The following is a 12207-nucleotide window of genomic DNA, read 5'->3' as shown; positions in this document are numbered from 1 at the left end:
ATATGCCTATCAGACATATGGGGTCTATGCAGTTTTGCTGGTTTTGTGGTATAGCACAGAAACTACTGTCCTTAGACGTGCTGGCCAGACCTTTGACCAGTAGGTAGTACTTAGTGTATAAATGGTGCTGTGAACAGAGTACCTGGATATGCCCGATATCCTCTAGCACACGAGGGTGCCACGCTGGGAAGAGGAGATACAACGATTCTAGAAAGAGACGAATGTATCATTCGTATTGCACCGCAAAAGGTGCAATAATACATTTCCTAACTGGTAGAATTCCCCACAGAGTGACTGACTGATGATCTTGGCTTAATACATGCTGGTTAGACAGATCTGTGCTCACTGGCTCTCTCCTAAATGTGCTTCTTGTTTGTGTAGAGCCTGGGTCTACACATATGGAATAGGAACATAAGGATAAAGCTACTGTAAAGCTCTCAGTGTATATTATTCAGATATCCATCATATTAAAAATGGTGGAAGAAAGAATACTGAAGTTTTCTTTGGACTTCCACAAACAAAGGGAAGGAAGATTTAAGATCTGGTCTGGGAATTCCAAAATGAGAAAAATATTCACTTAAACATAAATACTTCTAGATTGCTGAGCTTCAGGCTATTAACTCTTTTTATAACTTTTGGTATACTGTATTTGAAAAGAGGACTGGGCATAGTCTGAAATAGGAAAGAGATTAGAGTAAAATTTCAACCTGTAGTACAGCATGAACTCTGGGGAGTTAATTTAATGTTCAGTTCTTTCCATTTTAAAAGTCTGTTAAGAGGCAAAAGCTAAACTCATACAACTCAATACCAAACCCCACATAATCTGATTAATAAATGGGCAGAGGACCTGAAAAGACATTTTTCTGAAGAAGACAAACAGATGGCCAACAGGAAAAGATGCTCAATGTGACTCATCATCAGGGAAATGTAAATCAAAACCATGACATATCACCTCACACCAGTCAGAATGGCTAGTATAAAAAGACAAGAAATGACAAGTGTTGGCAAGGATGTGGAGAAAAGGGAATACTTGGGCACCATTGTTGCGAATGTAAACTCGTGCAGCCACTGTGTTGAAATAGTATGGGGATTCTTTGAAAAATTAAATATACTCTTTAAAAAAAGATTTTACTTATTTATATTAAAGAGAGAGAGAGAGAGAACAAAAGAATATAAGCAGGGGGAAGGGCTGAGGGAGAAGCAGACTCCGTTGAGCACAGAGCCTGACACGGAGCTCGATCCCAGGACCCCGGGATCATGACCTGGGTCAAAGGCAGACCCTTAACCGATGGAGCCACCCAGACGCCCCAGCTTTTTCTTTTAATATAGATCTATATCATTAGTAAAATTAACTTATGAGTGTTATCAAACAAGAATCTTTTACCAGAAAAATAACAGCATCCTTAGATACCAATATCTAATTCCCTCATTACATATCATATAATGAAAATAAAATTTTTATCTTTGTCATAAAAGCTACATTTTATAGTGAACTAGTTGAGCAGTTACCCATATTTACAGCATATTCAGCTTTAAATAAGTTAGTGATACATGACTTACCAAATATTCTTCTGTGCCATACAGAGAAACAAACTGTTCATCATCTTCTAATTCTCTAGCTGCACCAAAATCTGTGAGCTTGTACACAGACTGTCCATCTTCCCCTATAACACGCATGATATTTCCTGGTTTGATGTCACGGTGTACTATGCCGTTTTCTCGGAGATGATTCATTCCACCCACTTAATAAAACAAAAGAAATCATAATGTAGGCATCTATGCATATATGTGTGAACATCAAATTCATTGATATCATTCACTCATATTCATTCAATATGTTTTTCCATAAGTTGGTCTAAAGTCATTTTTGCCAAAGAAGGAATAGATGGTATTTTACATTTTATGTCTCATGTCTGAGTAAGGATCAATATGGTCTAGGGAAGAATCTAATCTCTCTTAATTAAATACTATTAGGAAAAAAGGAACAAAATGGTCTTAAGCATATGACTTTCTGAATTACTTTTGGTTATATACAGGAAGGTAACCTGCCTAAACTTAAGGATAATGATTTCTGAGAAAGATATCAAATTTTCACCATAATTTCATATTTCTTTAGCTTGGGAAAAAATTCCGTAAGAAAGTAAACTGGACTCAATACATAAAACAGTAAAAAAGTAATAGAGGCAAAGTGTCAGATTTGCTTCCGTTAAGAATATATTTCTTATAAGTTTAAAGCTGTTCTTCAAAGGCCATTTCCCCCTTTTTTCAGGATAAAGATGGCTACGTTGCTGAAATTAAGCTGTTTAGCTAACTGACTGGCAGTGCTACTGAATGCTAGTTTGAAACATTTGACAGCTGACAGGTGAATGTCCAAATATAACATGAAAATCAGTTTAGGGGCATCACATTCAATTATGGAAACTCAGGGCTACTGGTATTCTTAGGAAGTCATAGATTATTTATAACTTCTACTTGGTTAAACAGGCTGTAGCATATATTGCTTCTCTCTCATCTTATCCTTGCCTAGAGGGTCTCCACACTGCTTCTAGTGTCAAGTTTAAGAATTCCCACTAACCTTATGCCTTCTTTATCACTGGACTTTTCCCATTCCTCAAATACTGATTCACTCCTCGTCAAGAAGATATTATTCCCTTTGGGTGCCATATTCTTTTTTTTTTTTTAATAGCTTTGAGATAAAATTCACGCATCATAAAATTCAGCCTTTTAAAGTATACAATTGAGTAATTTTTAGAAGAGTCAAAGTGTACAACCATCACCACTATTTTCAGAACATTTTCATTATTCCAAAAAGAAACCCCATACCCATTAGCAGTCACTCAAGTCTGCCATCCCCTCTAGCCCCTGGCAACCACTAATCTGCTCTCTTTCTCCATGGATTGGCCTATCCCAGGCATTTCTTTTTTTTTTTTTTTTTTTTTTTTTTAAGATTTTACTTATTCATGAAAGACACAGAGAGAGGCAGAGACCAAGAGGGAGAAGCAAGCTCCTTGCAGGGAGCCCGATGAGGGACTCAATCCCTGGACCGGGATCACACCCTGAGCCGAAGGCAGATGCTCAACTGTTGAGCCACCCAAGTGTCTCATCCTGGGCATTTCCTATAAATGAGATCATAAATACTGTGACCTTTTGTGTCTGGTTTCCTTCACTTAGCATAATTTTTCAAGGTGCATCCATGAGATAGCATGTATCAGTACTTTTTCTTTTTTTTAAAGTAAGCTCTAGGCCCCATATGGGACTTGAACTCACGACCCCAAGACCAAGAGTCGTATGTTCTACTGACTGAGCCAGCCAGGCGCCCCATTTTTTTTTTTTTTTCATGAAAGAGTAATATGTCATTGCATGGATAATGGGTATTTTGCTTATTTACCAGTCGATGGACACTTGGGCTATTTCCATTTTTTGGGTATTATGCATACTGGTGTACAAGTTTTTGTGTGCATATGTTTTTAGTTCTTTTAGGTAAATACTTAGGAATAGAACTGCTAAGTCATATGGTAATTCTTTTTTTTTCCATATGGTAATTCTATGTTTAATCTTTTGAGGAACTACTAGACTGTTGTCCAAAGTGGCTGTACCTTTGTACAGTCCCACCAGCTATATGAGGCTTCCAACTTCTTCACATTCTTGTTAAACCTGTTTTTGTCTTTTTAAAATTCTATTTATTTGAGAGAGAAAGAGAGAGAGCGTATGTGTGTGCGTGAGCACAAGGAGGGGAAGAGGTGGACGGAGAGGATCTCAAGCAGGCTCCCTGCTGAGCACAGAGCCCAAAGCGGGGCTCAATCTCATGGCCCTGAGATCATGACGTAAGCCCAAACCAGAAGTCGGATATTCAACTGACTGGGCCACCCAGATGCCCCTGTTTTGTCTTTTTGATTTGGTCATGCTAGTACGTATGAAGTGCTATCATTTTGTGGTTTTGATTTGCATTTCCCTAATGACCAATAGCCCTGAGCATCTTTTTATGTGTTCTTGGCCATGTATGTGTATCTTCTTCTTTTTTTTTTTTTTAAAGATTTATTTATTTATTTATTTATTCATGATAGAGAGAGAGCGAGAGAGAGAGAGAGAGAGAGAGAGAGGCAGAGACACAGGAGGAGGGAGAAGCAGGCTCCAAGCCGGGAGCCCAACGTGGGACTCGATCCCGGGACTCCAGGATCGCGCTCTGGGCCAAAGGCAGGCACTAAACCACTGAGCCACCTATGTGTATCTTCTTTAAAGAAATCATTATCAAATCTTTTGCCTACTTTATTTTTTCCTTTTTCCCATTTTTAAATTGGCTCATTTGTATTTTGACTGTTGTCAGGATAAAAATTCCTTATTAGATATATGATTTACAAATATTTTCTCTCACTCTATGGCCGGTCTTTTCACTTACTTGATATTATCCTCTGAAACATAAAGGTTTTTAATGTTGATGAAATCCAATTTACCTATTTTTTCTTTTTGTACCTATGCTCTTGATGTCATATCTAAGAAAGTATTGCTAAAAGGTCTTTGGTTTTGAATATAAAAAGAATATGTTATCTTTAAAAATTCTTATGTCATTAGGGGCATGTGGGTGGCTTAGTCAGTTAAGGGTCCAACTCTTAATTACAACTTGGGTCTTGATATCAAGGTAGTGAGTTCAAGCTCCGTGATGGGCTCCATGGTGGGTGTGGAGCCCATAAAAAAATTTTTTTAATGTCATTAAATTATATATGCATATATCTATAAAATCATATAAATAAACATACCCACATCTCGCAAAACAATTAAGAATTCAGACTCTGGCAGTCCATAGGCATTAGATGGCTCTTCTAAAACAGTATATAAACTTCCACATGGACAAAATTCCATAATAAGTACTTTATGTCTTGTTGTTGTCTGGAAAAAAAAAATCACTAATTGGGACTCAATATAAAAAATAAGTTTTTATCATTTGCTAGTACTTACCTGATTTCACTTAAATGTAGAATCTATTACAATGATGAAGGCACTGTGAACTGCTTTACCTGGGATTTGTTAAATATTTACAATCAGTAAATATTTAACATATAACAATTAACATCTTTGCTCCCCTCCTTTTTAACAATTAACATCTTCTAAATATACAACACATCTAAACTAACATCTAAACTACTATTGGATTTGTTTTTTTTAAATGATTTTATTTATCTATCTATTTATTTATTTATTCACTCACTCACTCATTCATTCATTCATGAGAGGCACAGAGAGAGGCAGAGACACAGGCAGAGGGAGAAGCAGGCTTCATACAAGGAGCCTGAAACAAAACAAAACAAAACAAAACAAAACAAAACAAAACAAAAAAACAAAACAAGGAGCCTGATGTGGGACTTGATCCCAGGACCCCGGGGTGACGCCCTGAGCCAAAGGTAGACGCTCACCCACTGAGCCTCCCAGGAACCCCTGGATTTTTTTTTGAAGACAATCAAACCACAATGAAAGTTGCCTAATCTGAATTAGAAAATCACTGCTATACTATTATAATGGTTCTTTAAAAATTACCTTTAACTTCAAATACATAATAATACATTTAGGACATTAATCCTCTAATAACTCTTTTAAAACACCTGAAATTCTTCTCATGACAAGTGTTTTTACTTCAGGGAATGCAGTGCTAGTCTTAGAAACAAATAGATGGCCGAGTAGTCCCTCTTGTAACAACGTTCTAGTCTATCCATCTGCATTTGAGCTACTGATTTGTTTTAAACCTTTTAATGTATCACTGATTATAAGATACACCATCAATTTAAGAACAGCTTTAGAGGGAAAAAGAAGTAACCACCAAATTACATATATATACTGATTATAAGATATATGCCCATTTCAGGATCTTGAAAATGTGATTATGGAGTGTTAAAATCCAGCATTCATCTCCAATTTTTCATCCTTTCTTTTATAATTTTTTCTACATATTCCCAAAACAGTTTTATAAAATATTTTGTATTTCTCTACTATTAGTTATAAGAAGAGATAAATAACTTTAAAAGACTGTTATTTCTAAATAATCAAATAATATGTTGACTGTTGAAAATTTGGGAAATACTCATAATTCCATCACCCAGAGAGTATTTTGGTGCATTTCCTTTCAGTCTTTTTCCTATATATCAAATCACATTATAGATACATAACACTATTTGTACATAATACTGTATTTTCCAGATCATACCGCATATCTAGTCTTAATCCTGTTTTTCTACCATAACATTACACACAAGCACGTTCCCAGGTGATTAAAACTTTGGTAAATCTCTCTTTTCATTACTGCTTAACTATTGTGTAGCAAAGAATAAATTTTATCCTATAAGGTAAAGCATTTGTCTGCCCACGGCTACTAAGAGGTGGTCACTAAGCATCTGAATATCTTGTCTGCTAGAAGTCTTTCTTTCAATGAGGGCTTTGGCCATGTAACAGTTTAATGATGTGACTTTACAACAGGGGTTTTAGGATGTACACGTCTATCTCAATTTCCAGAGGAAATTGAGACTAAAGGTATTGACCTGAACCTCTGGAAAGGGCTAAACACTAAAGGCAGGCAGTATGTGATTAAGTCCCAATAAAAACTCTGGACACCAAAGGCTCAAGTGAGTTTCTGAGGCTAGTGATTTTCAGTGCATACTGTCATGCATCATTATGTATCTATGAGGACAAGCAAGATTAATGTTTGAAATCCTCCTATATAGTGTCTTATGAATTTTTTCCTTTGGTTTTAATTTGTATCTTTTGCTATACAATAAAACCGTAACTATGAGCATAGTGCTTTCCTGAGTTCTAAGAGTCATACAACATTCTATTTTTAAGATTTTATTTATTTGTTTGACAGAGAGAGCAAGCGAGCATGAGTAGGGGGAGGAGCAGAAGGAAGGGACAAGCAGACCCCCTGCTGAGCTAAGAGCCTGACATGGTTGGATCCCACAGCCGTAGGATTATGACTTGAGCCGAAACCAAGAGTCGGATACTTAACTGACTGAGCTACCCAGGCGCCCTGAATCATTCAACATTCTAACAAATTGTCAAATCTGGGAGTAGTCATGAGGAGCCCGATTTTTTTTTTTTTTTTAAAGATTTTATTTATTCATGAGAGACGCAGAGAGAGAGAGAGAGAGGCAGAGACACAGGCAGAGGGAGAAGCAGGCTCCATGCAGGGAGCCTGATGTGGGACTCGATCGCAGGACTCCAGGATCATGCCCTGGGCTGAAGGCGGCACTAAACTACTGGGCCACCAGGGCTGCCTTTTTTTTGTTTGTTTGTTTTTAAGATTGTATTTATTTATTCATGAGAGACATAGAGGCAGAGACAGGCAGAGGGAGAAGCAGGCTCCATGCAGGGAGCCCAAGGTGGGACTCGATCCTGGGACCCCAGGATCACGCCCTGGGCCAAAGGTAGGGGCCAAACCCTTGAGCCGCCCAGAAATCCCTGAGGAGCCCCAAATTTGTAGCCAGCTGGTCTGAAGTGATGGTAGCCCTAGGAAACTCATTCAGCTAGTGTCTGAATGAGCGGAGTCCTGTGGGGACTGTTCTCTTTGACTGTGTAGTATGGCGTCAAACTCTTTGGTCGTTGGCGTCAGAAGTCTGGAACAGGGGATCCCTGGGTGGCTCAGCGGTTTAGCGCCTGCCTTTGCCCCTGGCGTGATCCTGGAGTCCCAGGATCAAGTCCCACCTCAGGCTCCCGCATGGAGCTTGCTTCTCCCTCTGCCTGTGTCTCTGCCTCTCTCTCTCTATGTCTATCATAAATAAATAAATAAATCTTAAAAAAAAAAAAAAAAAAAGTCTTGAACAAACTTGGCAATCTGGAGGGCTACACTCTTAACCTTGAGCACAACAAACTGCATAACTATCCATCACATATTCTAACTTATTTTACCACTCTTTATTGTAAATAGGGCAGTAATGAACATCTTTGTGCATAAAACTGTAATTTACATTTCTGATTAGTTCCTAAGTACTCACTAAAAATGAAATCAGTATAAGGAATACAAACTGCCAAACTATTATTCAAAATGTATGATTTTATGGATTACTCATATCTAAAGGGATTAAACTAAATTTCTATTTCCATTACTTCTAGAGAATTTTCCTAATGACATTCTTATTTTCACTGTTTCTCCCTAAAATCAATTCTATCTTTTACATACTATATTAACATATATAGTATATACTTTATATACTGTATTGATTTCTGGATTCTTCTTTTATAAAGGCTTCTTTGTATTGTTTGATTTGCTCCTTTTATAATTATGTCAATTTAACTTCACCTAGTTTTTGGTTTTATTTATTTATTTTTTTTAATTTTTTAAAATTTTTATTTATTTATGATAGAGAGAGAGAGAGACAGAGACACAGGCAGAGGGAGAAGCAGGCTCCATGCACCAGGAGCCCGACGTGGGATTCGATCCCGGGTCTCCAGGATCGCGCCCTGGGCCAAAGGCAGGCGCCAAACCGCTGCGCCACCCAGGGATCCCAGTTTTTGGTTTTAGTAAAAATACTGATAACCATATTCTTTTCTTTCTTTTTTTTTTTAAGATTTATTTATTTATTCAGAGAGAGAGAGAGAGAGAGAGAGAAAGACAGAGACACAGGCAGAGGGAGAAACAGGCTCCACGCAGGGAGCCCAATGTGGGACTTGATCCCGGGTTTCCAGGATCACACCCTGGGATGCAGGCGGCGCTACACAGCTGCGCCACCGGGGCTGCCCTGATAACCATATTCTTTACTCTTAGTTCTTATACTACTTTTTTGGATTATATGATACTTCATTTCCATTGTTTTATCTCTTCAAGAATCTTTGATGACAGAGTGTTTGGTTATATGAGCTCTCATTTTCACCATTTAAAAAAACTCATTGTTTATAAAACAATTTTTTATATTAGGTCATACCTCCTGGATTGTAATAACTACAACAAATAGGACAGGATTACCTAAAACTTGATTACTTACCTCCTCTTCAATAGCAAATAATTTGACAATATTTTTGTGATTGAGTTTTTTTAACACTTCAAATTCTCTCATTTGAACATCCACTGGACGAAGGAAGCTTATGTTATTAAACACTTTGATAGCAAATAAGTCACCAGTTTTCTAAAAAAAAAAAAAAAAAAGAGAGAGAGAAAAGTCTTATTTATTTATAATATTATAATGAAGATTAAAAAAATACTATTAGAATTAGCTATAACAATTTATCTGTCTTATAGAACACCCAAATATTTTTCAGCATAGGTAATTGTAGTAGGGCTCTTGATTTCCTTTTAAAGTTAAAAGCATGCAACTCTTGATCTCAGGGCCGTGAGTTCAAGTCCCACATTGGGCCTACAGCCTACTTAAAAATAAGTAAATAAAAGTTAAAAAAAAAAAAAAAAGAAAAAAAAAAAGCTTCCACTATGATACCTGAGGCAAAGACAGCCATTTACATAAAAGATAAGAACTCAAAAAAAAAAAAAGAACTCTAATAATACCCGATGTGAGAGTATATTTTATTTTTATTGTATTTTTTTTGAGAGTATATTTTAGATAAGAAAGTCAGATAAGAAACTCAGAAGGGTTTCTCCAGGGCCTAATAATTTAAAAACTAAACAAAACAGCAAAAGAGAGATTGAAAACAATACTCCATATATGAAATTTCACTAAGAAACTCAAGGTAATGAAATTAACTGTTAAGAAACACTTGAGAGCACCCGGGTGGTGCGGTTTCAGCCACGATGTCATGGGTCCTGGAACTGAGCTCTGCGCTTGGTGGGGAATCTGCTTGAAGATCTTCTCCCTCTGTCCTTCCCCCTGCATGAGTGTGCTTTCTCTCTTAAATAAATAGAAATCTTAAAAAAAAAAAAAAAAAAAAAAAAGAAACACTCCCTAGCTGCAATACTGTATTTGTAGATATGTTATGTGGAAGTAGGAGCTGAATTCAAGTAGCCTATCGTCCTTGGATCGATTGCATCACTGCTACTTTGAAGATCTTTCTGTGACTTCATCTAGATGACTAGGGCAGATTGTTTCTTTTCCTTTTTTTTTTTTTTTGTTTAAAGAATTTATTTATTTATTCATGAGAGACACAGAGAGTGAGGCACAGACACAGGCAGAGGGAGAAGCAGGCTCCCTGCAAGGAGCCCGATGTGGAACTCAATCCCAGGACCCCGGGATCATGACCTGAGCCAAAAGCAGATGCTCAACCACTGAGCCACCCGGGTGCCCCAGGTTGTTTCTTTATAGAGCTTTCTCTTAGAGAATCAAAGATATTTCCTTTTCTCTCTGGATGTAGCTACAGCACTCCACTCTTACTCTCTCATGGAATACTGAAATAGATTACACAGAAAATTACAATGCACAGCGGTAGCTGGGACTCTTAGAAGTAGAAATATATGCTGAATTTCAGGTAAACGTTACCTTCTTATGTTCTTCATATTAACTTTACTTTAAGGCTCTCTCTCTTCCAGACCCTCCCATTTCCTTCCAATCATTCTAATCCGCAAGCCTCTCCTTGGTGGTCAGTCCAGATTCTTTGAGTTTAATCTTACTTTTCCCACAATCCAAGGTTGAACTTCCCTGGAGCAAGTGGAAAGATCATTTCCTCTTTGACTTTGGGGATCAAGCACCACCTGCCTAAAGATATTTCATGGCTGCCTGTCAGGATCTCCGTGCTGAGCCTGCTTTGATGCCCTTTCCAAAGCTTTCCGTACAGATTCACCACTTATAGCCATGATTACATCAGAAGCTCACAATCTTTTTCTCACTTCAGAAACCTCATGATCTTTTTTTTTCTTAAAACCATTTAACTGCTTCACAACATCTTGTCAAGATCACTACTTGGAGACCACCACCTATGTGATGTGATCACACTTCCCTCACTCTTGCCCACCACCCATTTTTAGACAATATGAAAACAGAGTAACAACTGAACCACAGTTAAACTACATTGTTTTTCCATTTGTTTAATCGGTATAAGAACACTGCCAGATGTATACCACCAAGATTTTTCTTGAAGATACTTGTTTCCAACCTAGTCTAAAATTAGGAGATTCCTAACAGAGGAGCAACTGGAAAATAAGACAATGTTGCAAAGTGCCCAATGCCATTAAGGCTAGTATTTTGTAAACTTTTGTAGTCTGTATCATACCTTGAGATCACTGGCATATGTGTGGGAATGTACTGTTCTCCCTTTTTCAACTGCATAGTCACTGTCCCTAAGTCAAAGCATAGATGAGTAATACTTAGAGGATCTATGTGCATATATATAGTCGACCCTTGAACAATGTGAGGGTTAGGGGTGCTCACCCTCCGTGCAGTCAAAAATCCACATTTAACTTAGACTCTCCAAAAACTTAACTACTAATAACCCATTGTTGACTAGAAGCCTTACTGGGAACATAAACAAGGTAAATTTTGCATGTTACATGCACTCCTACAATAAAGTAAACCAGAAAATAAAATGTTATTTATTTATTTTTTTAAAGATTTTATTTATTCATAGAGCCAGAGAGAGAGAGAGAGAGAGAGAGAGAGAGAGAGAGAGAGGCAGAGACACAGGCAGAGGGAGAAGCAGGCACCACACAGAGAGCCTGACGTGGGACTCGATCCCAGGTCTCCAGGATCACGCCCTGGGCTGCAGGCGGCGAAAATAAAATGTTATTAAGAAACATTTGGGGGCAGCCCCCGTGGTTCAGCGGTTTAGTGCTGCCTTCAGCCCTGATCCTGGAGACCCAGGATCGAGTCCCATGTCAGGTTCCCTGCATGGAGCCTGCTTCTCCCTCTGCCTGTGTCTCTGCCTCTCTCTCTGTGTCTCTTGTGAATAAATAAATAAAATCTTTTTTTTTTCTGCTTTTTTTTTTATTTTTTTTAATTTTTATTTATTTATGATAGTTACAGAGAGAGAGGGGGGGAGGCAGAGACACAGGCAGAGGGAGAAGCAGGCTCCATGCACCGGGAGCCCGATGTGGGATTCGATCCCGGGTCTCCGGGATCACGCCCTGGGCCAAAGGCAGGCGCCAAACCGCTGCGCCACCCAGGGATCCCTTTTTTTTTTTTTTTAAAGAAAGAAACATTTGCGTAGCTCAGCTGGTTAAATGAGCTCAGGTCATGATTCTAAATTCCTGGGACTGAGTCCCGAATTGGGCCCCCTGTTCAGCAAGGAGTCTGCTTCTACCTCTCCCTCTCCCTCTGCCCCTGCCCCTGCTTCTCTTCTCTCACTTGTGCT

General features: G+C 38.2%; 1 protein-coding gene across 3 annotated transcripts in view; it reads right to left on the bottom strand.

The window, feature by feature from the left end:
- Positions 1–12207, bottom strand: part of TBK1 (TANK binding kinase 1) — a 41649-nt gene that overhangs the window by 24425 nt on the left and 5017 nt on the right. Inside the window, exons 1-4 of one of the 3 annotated variants that reach the window (XM_038549911.1) lie at positions 10401–10559; positions 8961–9101; positions 4755–4884; positions 1561–1742 (exon numbers count right to left, since the gene is read on the bottom strand). In XM_038549911.1, the coding sequence (XP_038405839.1) occupies positions 1561–1742; positions 4755–4884; positions 8961–9032 (384 nt within the window). In that variant the 5' untranslated portion in view covers positions 9033–9101; positions 10401–10559. Of the gene's footprint in view, positions 1–1560; positions 1743–2575; positions 2687–4754; positions 4885–8960; positions 9102–10400; positions 10560–12207 lie in introns of those variants that run through there. The other 2 variants (XM_038549910.1, XM_038549912.1) reach the window with 2 other exon arrangements.

Source organism: Canis lupus, chromosome 10 (genome assembly GCF_011100685.1).
Source record: "Canis lupus familiaris isolate Mischka breed German Shepherd chromosome 10, alternate assembly UU_Cfam_GSD_1.0, whole genome shotgun sequence".
Lineage (NCBI taxonomy): Eukaryota > Metazoa > Chordata > Mammalia > Carnivora > Canidae > Canis > Canis lupus.
This window is presented reverse-complemented; position numbering and strand designations above follow the sequence as displayed.